Below are 15807 nucleotides of genomic sequence, written 5' to 3' on the forward strand. Positions count from 1 at the left end.
AATTACACCGACACAGTTACTCACGCACGTGCACACATACGCGCAGACATTCGTCCGGTAATCCAATGGCGCCCGTTTCTTACTCTCTCGGGCCTCCCTGCCTCGGACTCCGCGCAGTAAACCCTTTTTTTAATTTTATATTCCAAGGGCCATGACGTTGTTCCTCCAACACTGTTGCGCCTCTCGAGTCATCCTCGTTGCACTTATTGGGCCCTGACGGGCCCAACATATGCGAGATAGCGAAGCGTGGGCGGATTGTGTGTCACGTGTACATCGTTCTAATGTACGTGAACGCCGCACATACGCGTCGTTCGGAGGAGCGCAACCCTTCAGTTTATTTAGCCGCGGAACGCTATAACTCGGGCCTCGCAATCGAGCATTGAGCTCGATATACGCTCGGGCATATGGCAAGCAGGTGAGGGGAGGGGGGGGGGGGTCCACCACCACCACCTTCGCTTTTGTGTTGCAACATCGCGAGTGCGTTGAGTAGCCCAATGCCACCCATCCTCGAATCACTCGTAAATTACTCCGGAATAAATAATAATATGGGCGAGTAGGAATACACACGTTGGTTCGACCGTGTGCGAAGACACACACTGGCTGGAAAATAAGGTAAAAAGTAAAGTAAATAAATAAAACAAAAAGGGGGCTCAACAAAACGACGTCAGACGTTAGACTCGTCTCGTGGTCTAGTGAGTTCCTGTGGCAACCAACGTTACACCGCCTACACTTCTTTATTCGTATATCTTTTCCATTATTAAGCACATTAAGGAACCTCACCACGATTCCTCAACGGTTCTTTCCTTCTTCACTTTTCCTCTCGCTCCTGCTCCCTCCGCCTCGCGCTCTCTTTCTTTCTCGCTCTGTCTCCATGCTCACCGACGACAATAAATCAGAAAAAAAAGGACACAACCCTTTCACTGCACGAGGGTGCGGACACACAGTAAAAATTTTCGAGCATCGCGACTGCGATGAATCCGAAAGAGCCTCCGGGTGCGCAAGCTACACAGAACGACCGGCAATTTTCCGTCTGGCTCGAGATAAAAATATGATTAATGGCGAACGCTGTGCGTTTCGGGGAACGAGGAAACGCAGCGTCCTTACCAGTGGAAATCGCAGACGAAAAATTCAACGTGTAACACTTATTTGAGGGATAAAATGGACTTTTTTTCAAGACATCTCGAGAATAAATGCTTCAGAGGTGATAAATATGGTCGCGGAAGCACTGATATTTTACTCACAATTCCTCTCCTTGGATCCCCCACGTATGGACAAACAAACGCTCGTTGCCGAAGCCTGGGAATGGAGAGTCTCCTTCACGGGGATGATGCTCCTCGAGGGCGGAAGGAAAGAAAGAGTTGAGAGATAAGACAAAAAGGGAAAAATATGCAAAGACCCAAATCAAATCGCGCGACGATTGCGTCGCGGGCGTCGCTCAGGCACGTCGATCTCACGAGGATTAAATGTGGAACATGCCTGAGCAGCCCCGATCGCATCATATTCCCCTCGTTCCTCAATGATAAAAACAGAAGAGCGAAAAAAAGCTTTGAATAAAAGGAGGAAAAAAGACATCGTGACCGGAGAATATTCTGGGCTCGAAAGGCTCGTCGTAGGCGGAGAATAATGGAGGGAGAAAAAACGAATCTTGCACGCTGGACCAAGTGGAATTTCCTTAGGAAAGAAACTTACGAATCTTCACGGTGACAATTTCAATTCAACCCCTTGCAACTCGCCCCCTCTCGGCGCTCTTCTCCTTCATTCCCGGAGCTTCCGGTCCGCGAGAAGAGTCCAGTGGACCTTTCCCAGAAGTACCTTATGACTTTTCTTTCTTTTGGCTCATTCCCCGCCTACTTTTTACCCCCTTTTCCATAAGATTCTTAAAACTTTTGGCCTGTCTCACAGCCTCGCGGAGATGGAGAGAGCGAGGGAGAGCGAGACAGTGAGGTTTTTCGATTTTAATTACACTTTTAACATATTTTAATAAAATTCGCAGCGACCCTCCTCGTTCTTTCGACTCTCGCTCTTCCCTCCAATTCCGAAGGTCCATTCCTCCAACGAGGCTTCGCGCTCTCGCGAATCTCGCATCTTTTTCAACTCGTCAAACGATTATTCCCACTGGAAAATATTCTCAGGAGTGTCCCTCCGTTCAAATTTTCCTTTCTTTTTTACCTTCGAATTGAACTACCTGCAATTCGTCTCGCGACTTCTCGCTCTCCGATCTCCCACAATTTTATCACTGACTGTATTCTCCCGGAGCGGTTTAACCCTTTCGTTCCCTCGCCCATTCCACCTACGCCTGAGGTACTTGGATCGCGCGGGCGGCCACGCTATACAGGCCCATCAGGCAGGCAGCTTGGCCCAGGCGTACGCTAACACCTGTTCCCCTAAGCGGCCCCGAATAAACGTTTCCTCTTTCCTCGCTTCGATCCTCCTTTTTTTCTTCTCCCTTTTTTTCCTTTTTTCTCTCTCTTCGCTCTCATCGTCGCTTTTATCTTTATCCGGGCCCTTGTCAGCCACGAGTTTCAGTAGCAACCAAGAGCCAAGTTTTCCAGGCTTTTTCATCTTTTCTCAAACTATTTTTCAACCAGATATTATAGTCGAAGATTCATCAGTTTTCGTTTTTCCCCTCGTTTACGCAAGCGTTTGTGTTTTCTCTTTTGATGGCGCGTGGAGCGACTTTCCTAATGGTCTATCCGCCCCGCTCTCAAACGGATCATTCGTTACTGGTCAATACCACTCAACTAAATTATCATCTATTCACTCATTTGATCACAGCTCCAGCACCATTATAGCGCCCCGCACATTTCATGCTTTCATCAATTCCCACCTGTGCTCTCAACTCCGTCCAAATTCTATTTACAAAAATCATTCCAACAATATGAAAATCAACTGAATTTGCGATATTCACTCGGTTATTATTATCAATTGAAATAGTGAGGCGATCCTACGCTAAAGGCTACCATAATTCTCTTTGAAAGCGCGATATTAATCGCCACTGCTCCATTCCTCCCGAGCAGACAGAAGAACGAATTCTTTCTTCCTCATAGATTCGTATAGCCAGAAAAATGTGTACTTATTCGAGCAAACTTTGCGAAAAAATTTCAAAATCTTCAATTCATTCGCCACGATTTATCGAATCAACTTCGTTCAGTGTAAAGTTTATGAATTAATTACACCTCCGTCACTATAAACACTTTCTCATTCGAGGAATCATCACCGAGTTCACAGTAAGCTTCGAGCTCCGATCGAACCGGAATTTAGTCATGATTTACGTACTCGAATGCCATTTTTTTCCAAAATACAAAAAACTGTTTGAATGCATTGTATTTTATGTTATCTTTTGTTACTTCCCTTTATTTCTGCATGACTAGCCCACACTAGTATAAATACGTAAATTTATGCAGCTTAATTTCTAATCATTCTAGTCATTTTGTTGAAAAATAAAATGTTCTCTCATTTTTTCAATGTGTTTTTGCACTCCGTTTACTTTGTTTGTCACAAATTGTCATTCCTCTTCTGCTCGACGAAGAGTACAGCATACCAACTAACCCCGGCAGTTCTTCTCGCAGATATTCATGCACAAGAGCGTGAGCGCGATGCAGAGCGCTATGCACGCTAGAGATCTTGGAGCGGGCGCTCTGGGTGCTAGACCCGGTGGCGGCGGACTAGCCGGTCTCGGCGTCGGCGTTGGCGTCGGACCCGGCATGATACCCGGCAACGAGGTCAAGCCCCATCAGTGCCAGCAATGTCTCAAGTCGTTCTCCAGCAATCATCAGCTCGTGCAACACATCAGGGTACATACCGGTGAAAAGCCTTACAAGTGCAGCTACTGCGACAGGAGGTTCAAGCAGCTAAGTCACGTACAACAACACACGAGGCTACATACGGGTGAGTTTTCTCGAACCTCCATTCTAATAGCGCATTTCAATAGACTGTTTCAAAACCGAGAGAATTTCAATTTGGATTAAGAGTCAGAACATTTATCACTTTTCGGCTGATCATTATAATGCTCAATCACTGATGAATCTCATTTATTTTACTCTCAGACTGAGACAAATTGTGCGAAATTCATACAAAAATAAACAAGTTACACGCGGTTGTTGCATCTTTTTTTTTTGTATAGGATAAGGCCTGAGTTGGTAGAAAAAAAATATTCATCTGTTGTCACAGTTTCTAGGTCTATTGCCTTTAATGGAGGACGTGAGTGAAACAAAAAATTTCTACTTATCTATATGTATGTTTAAAACCCCGAACGGCCAAGCGACACGACCCTGGATCGGGCCACGAGGTGGCTCGATGGTTTCGATAAAACCACATTCGCGTAGTGACGCAAATACGTTTTATTTATTTATTTTTTTTTTATTTCGTATATATTTGCATGAAATAGAATATTGTTCGTGATAGAAATTTGTGTCGTACACGAAGCAAGTCGAAATGATACTCGTAGAGACGAAATAAGTTTGTAAGAAATCCTGAATAATTGTGTTGCACAGATGTCAAGATTTGGGCGAGTAAAAACGACGATTCGACGCTCATTTCGACGAGTAAAGCTTTGCCGGCCGGGGTTTGAATATCTTACGATTACTTATGACCGTTTCCGGATGAGTCACGATTCGTGTCCCACGAGTAGAAAAACAAAAGTTTCATGTTGTCTCGTGCCTTGATTATAATCGACATACGAACAATTTTTTATCTCACTCATGTCTTCCCTCGCATTCTGAATCTTTGTAGTAACTGATTTTCACGAAGATATTTCATTGAGGAGGATTTCTTAACGAGAAACTTTATGCTTCGAACGGGATTTGAATCTCGTCCCGATGCTCTTTTTTGCCTTCGGTGCAAAAAGAGATTAAAAAACAGAAAGAAAGAAATTAAAGGAAAGAAAAATTTAGGACGAAGAGGGTTAAGAACGAAGGGTTCGGAGTCGGGCTGAGAGCAGGCGGAAAGAATTTCATTACGGGCTAGAGAAAGTAGTCACTCGGAAGGTATTAGCCGTCGTTGCTCGGACTATCCCAATCCCTGGCTAGGTTAACTCGGACGAAGCCTCCCCGGCCCTGGACCAAAAGTCTCCCTCTCGTAAAAAAATCTCGTTCGACCGAATTAAAATTGACTTTTACGAAAGACTTTCTTTCTCTCTTAACGCTATCATAGCCGGGAATTAAAGCGTATAAAAAACAACAGAAAATCGAACAAAGAAGGACTCAAAGGATACTGAGATAAACGCGGTTGAGGGTGGCAAAGTTTGTGTGCGGAGGAGCGAGCGCGCCTAAAAGAGAAGGAAAAAAATGCATACGAGGAATGCGAATTATTTGATCGATCGCTCGAGCTGCAAACGAGCAACTGCGAGGTCCCGGAGTTCTGAAAAAAAAAAACAAAAAAAAACAAACGCAATTTTAATCATTTCCCCTTCATCGAATTTCGGCATTATCGATTTCGCGTGATATCCCTTCTGTAATGATTTCTCTTAAACTTACCAGAATCCTATATCTCGAAAGAAAGAAAAAGAAACTCGCATCGATTTTACTTAATATCCGAAATGAGTAAAAGATTAAAAAAAATAAAATTAAAAAGGACAAAAAGTAGAGGAGAGAACTCGTCCTCTCGCGCTGTCAGCCACCCTAAATAACTACAGCTTGTTCGAGCCACCCCTTTGCATTAATAAAGCAACCCTCTCTACTGTCTATACTCGTGAAAACGAACGACCACAAAACAGCCTCCAGTCGGCCTTTACATCGTAATAATACCAGACGAAATACTACAGCTGAGACACAAACACTTCCGTTTTTCCATCTCCATACATATGTAAATGTACGTACGAATATGTCCTATACATAGCTCCGTACTTAAGGCTATCTAAATCTGTATATATGTATAGAGAGAGAATGGGAAATAGAAGCAGTGCAACGACACAGAAACGTCACACGTCGAGTCGTACCTGCGTATACATATATTTCGTATATACACGTATATTATATATATTACGTGTGTATGTGTGTAAGAGAGGGAAAGACAACGGTGCAAAGTTTAAAATACACGTCGCCCAACGACCTTGACACGTCGTTAAGTTCAAAGCACGACCCTGACAGATCTAGAGCAGAGACAGAGAACATTTTCACGTCGTGGTGGGGATGGAAATGATAGAGAGAGAGAGACGGAAAGAAGAGAGAAAGAGAGAGAGAGAGAGAGAGAGTCGGATAGGCATTACGTATAGCTCGTGGACACGATCGACTCGTAACTGTCTTTAACGTGAAAGAAAATCGAGACTCGTGCAGACCGAATGATTCGTTGCATTTCAGAAAGTGGATTAAACGTACAGAGCGACCAATTGCCTACTGTCACTTCATCAGTTAGTCCGCCTTTTGGAATTTAGCAACAAAAATTTTCGTTCGTTTGAGCAAAGGAGAAAAAATGCTGTTTCGAACGCCAATTCCATCGCAGAAAAAAAAGAATAATCGTTGGAGTCTTCTCTCGATTTTCTTGCTCGTATTTTGTTGAAGATTTTCGTCCCGGGTACCACTCACAACTCCCCTGCCCTTTCTCGCTTAGCTTTAAATTCATGAATAATTAGCAACGAATAACGAGTATCGCAACGTTCATCCATATCCAACGAGTAGTTTTGGAAAATTAATTATTATAACGTATTAACTGAATTATTATAACGTAAGCACGATGAATTCATAACCAATGTACTCTGTGCATAATTATCTACGTTGCTTATCGTATAACGGCTTTTCGCTTGGAATATGTAGCGTACAATGTACGTCGAGAATGGAGTAGGAAATGAACTCACACACGCGCCCATGTAAATGTAACATTGTTCATTCCAAAATTTCCTTCCCAAGTACAGCGCGTTACCTGATGAAGAATTTGATGACCTTTGTCATCAAAAACCCAATTATATTCATGCACGCTTATGTTACGAAACGAAGCTGAGTAGAGTCGCAGAAAAAAACTAATTTTTTTTTTCTTATACGTAAAAGTAATTGAAAATTGACATTTTATTAGAGCAATCGTCAGATCGCTCTTTCAGATAAAGTAAATTATTAAATGAAATCTTGATACCTGAAATTTGGGGCTGGCAAACAGGAGACTGAGCATAAGTGCGTGGTTATAAAAACAGTGGGAGGTGAGACAAAGGGTAAAATCGGTTGTTGAGACATCGGTCTCTGGGGTGCACAAATCGCGGTCGTATGACAGAGGGTGGGCATAAATTCCACGTGGAGCAGAGGCCGAAGAATTAGTCGGGCGAAATTCTGTTGAATCGGAACTGGAAGCTTGGTTATTATCGCAGAGATGGAGCGTCGAAGAGTTGACAAATATTAGAAAAATTGATAAAATCGAGCATATTTATTCCTATGTAATATATAGGCCTTTGAATATACGGATTCACATATTTGGGTTGTAAAACGAAAGGGAGGGTGTGCGAGAGCGTGATTCGAGAATTACGTCGAAACGAAGCTAAATGACGTTTCGCTTTGGTCGTACATACACTCGTAATTCATATAACTGGAAATATCGCGAAAGCCAAACCCCGTTTGGTCGGTTCGCGAGCGAAAGGCTGCTGGTTCGGCTCGATTGTGAATTGGGCGGAAGCTTTTGCGTAACGGTTTTGATGAGACCCAAGAGAGAGAGAGAGAGAGAGAATATAATATCTCTCGTTGGCGATGTGTACATGTAGCAACGATATCGATAGCCGGTCAATAGTTAAGGGATGAAAAGGGGCGAGGGAGGAGAGGATAGGAAGCAAAGCGCACAGGCAGCCGGCTGCAGACAAATAAGTTATTGGGTTGTTGGCGCGGGGATTGTTCTGCGCGCTGCTGCCTGCCGACCGATGAAATGTATAGCGTCGGCCACCACGCCGAGGGGAGGGGGAAACGGCGTGGGTTCGTTTGGCCAATCGACTCTCTTCGCTCCCCACTGTGTCGCACTAACGGCGGGAAAAAAGCGCGGGAACTTTTTCGATCACCCCGATCGCTCAATAATGCAAGCGTTGTTACGGCTCTCTCCCGTGCGCCGGTCAAGCCTCCGGTGCAGCGCCCTCACGCTCTATCCAATTTCGAAAACGCCAACGCACATGCGTGCCAAATAATCGACGAGCCCGAATTCTATAATTTATTGTCGATACTACACTAACGATCCCCTTGCCAATATTATTCAGTCTGCGTACCAAATATGTTTTTTTTTTTTTTTTTTTTTTTTTTTCCATTTCGTCATATCATTATGGACGGTGAAATAATGGAAAGCGTTTCTCACCAAAAGTCACACGATCCTCTCGATTCATGACGCAGGAAAATCATATTTTTAACTGCTTCAAGCGAAAAGCCACCAGCGTATTTGACGAGTTAACAAAAATTGCAATGTCCCTCCGCTTACGTGACGTCCTGAAGGAATATTTTCCAGTAATTGTTCCCGATAACTGAATCATCGACATCGACTCTTGTCCAATACTTTTTTTAGCTCGACGCGAAGAGGCAACTTATTTTAAGGCACGGCAAACGAGCCGGGGAACGTGACTTTTTCAAAGTATAAGGTTTTCTGAGAATTTACACAAGTTTTATTTAACACGTGACAGTTTATTTTCATCAAATGAATTTGTCGTGGCTGATATTTTGAGACGCGAGAATCGCGAGCTCCGAATAAAAGGTTTAGAAATCATCTTAAAATACACCTTTTCAATCCGAGCTGCGAATTTCAACTTTTTTTTTAGATTCGTGCATCGAAAATGATTCGACAAGAGTGAGAGAATATTTTCTTATTCGAACCGGCATAGGAATAGATGGAACGGGTTGAAAATATGTATACGAAAAAGTGGATCGAAAGGCTGATTTATTAAGGGGTGAACGCGTTTGGCAAGGAATAGAATTTCCATCTGTGTGCATATAAATCTACACTCACCCACAAACACACACACACACACATGTGGATATGCGCCAGAGGCTATCAAAGATTATCTCTTCGCACGTAAAATTCGATTTAGTGGCCAAAATCTAATGAAGGGTGGCGTATGCAAGGGTGCAGGAGATTTCGTTAACCTGGGACGCATGTTCGTGGACGCTCTATTCTAGTTTAATCGGTTTTCGTCTCTGACACCTAATTGAGGATGGGAGAGCTTGTTCCTGATAACATATCGAATTTCCACGAACTTCTAATTTATCTTAATGCTTAAAAACAATATTTTATCTGCAATCTTTCACTTGTCGTTGACGATTAATCATATTAGAAAGATTTTAATCTCTGGAGGCGTCGTTGCAAATGTTGTCAGAACTTGCAACTTGACTAACGTCCGTTGCATTATTGGCCAATGGCATTCATTTGTATTTCAATTCGCTCAAGTTGGGCATCGACTTCCAGTCGTCTGCCTGATCTTGGCCAATATTTTTTTTCCTTTCTAAATGACAATCAGCCTTTGGACAGCAGCATTCTTTTGTCCTGGTGAAGGATTATGGCAAAAGCCTGTTTGCTTCGGATCGAATATAGTCGCACAATGCTTTGTCAACTTTGAATCCATCATCGCTGTTGGATGGCCCGTGACTTTTGGCAACCAGCATTCGAGGCTGCCCCGACATCAATCAACGATCCTCAGCCTACGCTCCGCTTCAGAATCGGTCCACAACAAACTACTAATTGTGCGCCGGTATTGGATTCTAAATAATTAGCAACCGTGCGTGACTGCCATTTGACCTGCCTTCAAACACGTGCCGCTCGCCACTGTGACTGGGACGTAATCGAATGAACTATCTTCATCCAATGCACTGCCAATTTCTGTGCGAAGGTCATTTTCAAAACGACGATCGATTCCCCATTCTCTCTAACGTGACTCAGGAGTTAAGTTGTTGTCACAAATCATTATCGTCATTCGATCGTCACGGGGCGATTCACAAAGTCGCCCAAATCGAATCGAAACAAAAAACAAAATCAGTCAGTTCGGTATGTGCTTGCCGTCCACGATAAATGTGGCATGTCATTCTGGTTTTGATCCGTCGGTGGCTCAGGACAAATGACAATTATCGGCCAAGTGACAAGCCCGAACGGGCCGACGCTCCAGCAGCGCTGACTCTACTCTGAATTTCTTCATGACGCGATACCAATGATGCTGGGTCTGAGTTTCTCGAAGCTCGACGATATTTTTTCGTATCAAGGTGTCGACAGTCTGATTTAAAAATATGAATTTATCCCGTTCGGACACTTGCCGGGAGTAATATAAGTGGTTGAAGGGTAGATTAAAAATACATGAAGAATATGAGAGGGTTCGGTCGGCAGAAGGGTTGAGCGAGAACGGAAGAAAAATGATCGGCGTTCCGGTCCATCCCCTCGACCAAGGTGCGCCGAAGGGTTCGTTCGCCGAACCCCTTCCTCCGTCCCTCTCTCTTTTGCTCCTTCTTTTCTCCTCTCTCAGTCTCGCGATCTTAGCACAAGCTCGCGCGTCTTTCTCGTTTAACGGCAAAAGAGAACAGGTCGCGGGACACTTGAAAAAGGCGTCACGTATTCCGAGCGAAATTGACCGGACAATTTTGAAGCCGTTTTACCGCAAGCAGCCCCTCGCCCCCTCCCTTCAAAATGGGCACATGGCTTAGTTCTACGAAAAATTGCCGTTTCGTCGCGTTGCATGAATAAAAATGACGACTCTCGAATATCTCAATATATTCAACGCTTGTGTTTCCCTCTTACATTTTCGCTTAATTGCACCTTCAAGAGCTTTGTGAGACGGAAAAAACGTATTTTTCTTCTTTTTCCTACTTTTTCTGCCGTTAAATTAATGGACTCTAGTTATGGAGGTGCGTTTGACAAATCCTGCTTCCCGAGTCGTTCAATCGACCCCTGCGCACCCATTTCTGACTAATCTTTTGCCATTTCTATCTTCGACTCTCCCTCCCTCTCTGGCTTCCAATTTTAATTCGCTAATTTCGCAGCTGTTCAAGAATTCACGAACGACGGAATGCTCAGACGTCGCCTTTTTCACGTCTGTCGTCGTCGTCGTCGTCGTCGTCGTCGTCGTTGGAAAAATCAAAGCAAAGTGTCAACGGCTCCGAGCTCTCTTTTCCGAATCGTTTTACCGGACTCTCGAGATAGCCTATCAACTCTTTTTTCCCTTTTCTTTGCGCTTTTTTTTCCTTACAAATGTCAAGTGATTTCGTTATTAAAGATTAAACAAAGTGGAAAAACCCTCGGAGATCTACTCTCCTGGCGAGAAACGCTCTCCCTCTCTATCGCTCTTGCTCGTGCCTGTACTTTCTCGTGTATCCTTAAAAGTGCACTTTAAACAAATTAATGAAATCAGAGTCGAAAAAAACACGTTACACGATCTCGAGGTAGAGAATTCCCATGAATAATAGCCGAAATAATTCTGACACAAGACGAAAAAGTCGAATGACGAATGAACATAATCATTTTTCGAAAATGAAATCCTCTTATTGCTCTAAATTTCAAAGGGAATCATCAAATCGAAAAAATTCGATCGACAAAATACCTTATTTCGAAACAAGGCTCATCACAATCCCTGAACAAAGCTTTTTTTTATGGACGAAAGTACATTTTATTAGCCTCGAAAGGTCCGAGTTTTTACGATGTCTCGTTAAAAGGAACAGCAACTGCTACTAAAGTGTACTTAAAACCGAATAAAAAAAAAAAAAATTGTAGAAAAAAAGTAGCCTAATGAAAGGAAATAAAGAGCGCCGTATGGTGAGCAGTTAATAAATTGACCCAGTCATCGGGGCATCTGCATACAGTACCCGATAGTTGGACACGCAGTGGCCCTATTCTAATTTTCTTTTAATCCTTCGTTCCACATACCCCCTTCCACGTCTGTTTAGCCCTTCGATTTTTTTCACTCTCTCGTAAGGGTTAATTTGAATAGCCCTCGTTCCGGGCCACGTGGACCCGCGATACGCCCACGTTCCCGACGCTCTTTTTTTCCCTACATTTTTGTTTCTCTCTTATCCTGCTCTGGGTTTTTTTATCCGTCGATTCTCGTCGGCTCATCGATTTGGCCCTGACTAAGCAACGCTTTATTTCCAAACCTACCAGTTTCTTTTTTATCGAACCCTTCGCCGGGGCTGCCCTTTCGATGGACAAACGCACCCGAGTAGAGTCCTTTTCTTCCACATTTTTCGACTCCTCGCGTGCATTGAATTCTAATTCAGGGGAGCTCGGGAAAAAAAATCTTTCCTTATGCATCGTTCATTTAAAAAGTCATTATTCTAACGATTCCTATCACGTCAATTTTGTAAATTATCCTCTGCAGTGCTTTTCAAATCTGGACACCAATCGTTATCGAATTCCTCACGAACGGGATGGATTTAATTAGATCCCAAAAATGGCATTTCCATCGAGATCCGTTTGATTCGTTTCGCATGGAATATTTAAAGCGAATAATGTCAAATTTATTTGATCGTCATTACCTCCGGTATTGGGAGAGTTATTTTCATAATTGATCAGCTAAATTCGCGTTATGAAGTCAGGGAAAATCTCTGTGTGTTACGATAAAAATAAACGAAATAAGCATCTCTGTCCTCGTGCTCGTTGGGACGTGGCGCAGGGGGTAGCCTTTTGGCTGAGTGTTAATTAAATTTTAATGACCCGCTTAACGGGCAACCTTAGTCGGTGCTTCTCCATTTCTTCGCCCAAATTATATTTACATGCGTATTTTTATGCGTGTGTAGCTCCAACTTAATGTTGGCGAAAACCGGACAAAGCTCTCGTGACTTAAAAGCTTTGCTAACCGCCGTTCGCCCAACGTTCCCTGATTTTTCACCGCGCGAATTTTTTCCTCCTCGGGCTTTATTCTCGATTTTCTGTCATACAAATTATTCTTAACCAGAACTGTAAATTTTTTATCTCGTTGAAAAATCACTGCGCCATTGTCACAATAAAATATTCATCAATCATCCGCACTTTGTCGTTTCCAGTTTTTCTTCATTCGATTATTGATTGCATCGCATTTGCAAAGGAAAAATTGGAGGTTACAACGGATAATTAAGGGGGTAATGTGATTCTCGATACAACTCGATATTGTAGGAATAAATGAGGAATTCTGAATTGAATGAAATTTCGAGTGAAAAAGTAGATACTCGAGTAATCTCACGAAACGCAATCGACCTTACGATTCGCATGCAATCGGTTGAGCCAGCCGACGGTTTCGTCCTCCAGATTGTTGCCATGAGAATCCAATTTTTTTATCATTTTTCCCATTTTTTTCTCATGTTTTTCTTCTTCAAACCGAACACGACTCTCCTTTTCCGAGACTCGCCTCTTCCCTATTTGCCATCTCGCTCCGCGCTGGTTCTGCGGCTCTCGACACTCTCTTATCTTATCAGCACGTCGTTTATAGATAAAAGACTGCAACGGGCCTCCACTAAATGCATCGAGTTAAACTGGAAAACTTGCTTCGCATCATCGGTGCAATGAAACTTTTTCATTCGGCCTGACATTAAATAAACTACGTTTTTGACTGTTCATACCCAACTAACGTATTTCGCCTCTCAGCTCCAAAAACGCCCCATTATACATAAATTTGATTCCAACGAGCTTTCACCCGCTACTCCAATTCCCCAAATCGATATTTTTCGCTTAATATTGATAATAAAAAGGGGAAGCACCCGCTCGAGAGAGAGCGGCCAGGAAATGATCGGTGTTTTAGGATCAAGGTCGAATACGATTTTTATCAACATGGGCTCCTCGCCAAGCGTTATTTTTAGGCTTCACACACCAAATCTGTGGCTGACCACATGCACACACGTACGCCACACACTCAGCCTCTGTTGAGAACCACATGTGTAACCCGTATTTGACCACAAACGGCACTTTCCTTCATACCGCAAACCAGCCCATTATTTTTTCATCTTTTCCCCCATTTTTTTCATCCTCTCCATCCCTTGCTACGAGGGTTATAATGAGCGAGCTCTGCTCTATAATTGACGCTGGAATAGTCGAATTTTTCAGGGGCCTGCTTCAGTATTTCCATCGTTATTACGCTTGTCATTATTCCAAAGGTTTTTTCTTACTCCAGTTGACTCCATAGACCTGTCAGCGTGAACGTACGAACTTTAAGCAGGAACGAGGATACGAAAATGCGCGTATGAAAATTAGACTTTGCGCATTCCACTTTAGAGTTGAATTTTTCCAGATTAATTGGCGTCTTTAAGATGCTGAGGTTTGTCAAGGTCCCTTAAAGAGGAGGTTGCCTTATCACAAAACCGACAGCACTGCGCAACACTGAATAAGAAGACTCGACTCTCCCGAGTTCCCCTTCCCAAAACGCCTGTATTTACCAGGACCAGACTTAGCATCACTGACTTAGTTTCAACCCTTTCGACTCACGACGTTCCAGCACGGTTCTTACCCTCTTGGCCCTGCACCTCTCCGCCACCTCGGCGTTATCCCCTTGGGATCGCCGAGCGTATACATCGGTGAGCCGAAGTGAGTGAAGAAAGGCAAATATATGGATATCTCGATGTCCGAATAAAAGGTCTCGAGTCTTCTTGATTCCCGAGCCAATCATTCAAGCCTCGGGTTCGTTCGAATTTTTATTTTTCCGAAAATCTGTTTCACCATTGCGATTTTTCCTCGTCTTCTCATCTCGAATTTTCAACGAATTTTTATGCCTCCAGAAGACCAACAAGAATATTTTCGCTGTCGTTCTGTGCAGAGGGCAAAATGAACGTTTGAGATCCAGATTAATACGGCTTTGTCCATCGAACTTCGCGAGTCCGAATCCACGTAAGATTCCAGAGAATCGAACACGTGACCGACGCCATCTTGAACGATGGCATTGGGTGTGACGTGGTCTCCCAGGCGGGACTCGCCAAGATCCAGCGTAATGATATAATTTTCTTCAAGCGTGACGATGCGAACATCCGCTTGCGCGTTCTGCAACATATAAATACTATGTACATATTTAAATCGTATGTAGATAGAAATAAAAAATGGGCACTTGACACATCGCTGGAAACGAAATGCTCCAACAAAAAGCTTTCTAATCTCTCGCCCCCACAAAAGTGACGTTCAACTTCTTATTTTGTTCTCTTACAAATGCGCACGAGGATTTTTACGTTCTCCACATCTTTCACTTTATCTCTCAAATGTCCTGATGCGTGTGTTATATGGACCGGGGACATTCACGTCTTCGGCTTGACCGCATTTCCGCGAGACACCTCGAGAACCGGTCAGTAGGTTAAAGATATCGAATGTTACACTTTTCTCTCTATAATGTAACAAGCGAATAATTTTCTAACGCGTTAAAAGCCTGTGTGCATTTTAAATGAAAACTTAAACGAGGATATCGTCGGAGTAGATTTACCGGTAGGAAAAGAAAAATTTGAAAATAACGAGGCGAATGAGAAAAAATCAAACGATTGATGCGCCCCGGAGCGTGCTTTGTTTCTGACCTTTTCCTTCGCACCTCCGTTCTTCCGTCCGAATTATTTTCGCCATTTTTTCATGAAAAATTCAACGCCCAAAGGATCCTGTCGATCGGTCTAAAAAAGCTTGTCAGGCCGAATCGGGCTCGGGGGAAAAGAAAATAATCGACACGACTCCCGAACTTATTGGAACATCGTGAGAGAGTGTGGATGAGACGAATCGGCAGTTCGTAGAAAGTGACACCGAAAATTGCAACAATCGGTCGAGTGAGCTTAAATCGCCCATTAACTCGTCCCGGCAACGCACTCGATTTTTTTCCCCCACTTTTTTATAATCTCAAAAAAGGCTTATTCGTAGCTCGGAGTAGCGGAGAACGAACAGGTAAAAACAACAACAAGGCAATCACGTAGTTTACGTTTTTTCAACGAAAGAAACGAAGCGTGGAGCCCG

At 43.3% G+C, this 15807-nt stretch overlaps 1 protein-coding gene across 1 annotated transcript in view; it reads left to right on the plus strand.

The window, feature by feature from the left end:
- The window catches only part of dati (datilografo), a 72516-nt gene that overhangs the window by 24045 nt on the left and 32664 nt on the right, over nt 1-15807 (plus strand). Inside the window, exon 3 of the mRNA XM_043423326.1 lies at nt 3558-3888. Coding sequence (XP_043279261.1) covers nt 3558-3888 — 331 coding nt within the window. The remainder of the gene's footprint in view (nt 1-3557; nt 3889-15807) is intronic.

The sequence above is a fragment of the Venturia canescens genome, chromosome 7, assembly GCF_019457755.1.
Source record: "Venturia canescens isolate UGA chromosome 7, ASM1945775v1, whole genome shotgun sequence".
NCBI lineage: Eukaryota > Metazoa > Arthropoda > Insecta > Hymenoptera > Ichneumonidae > Venturia > Venturia canescens.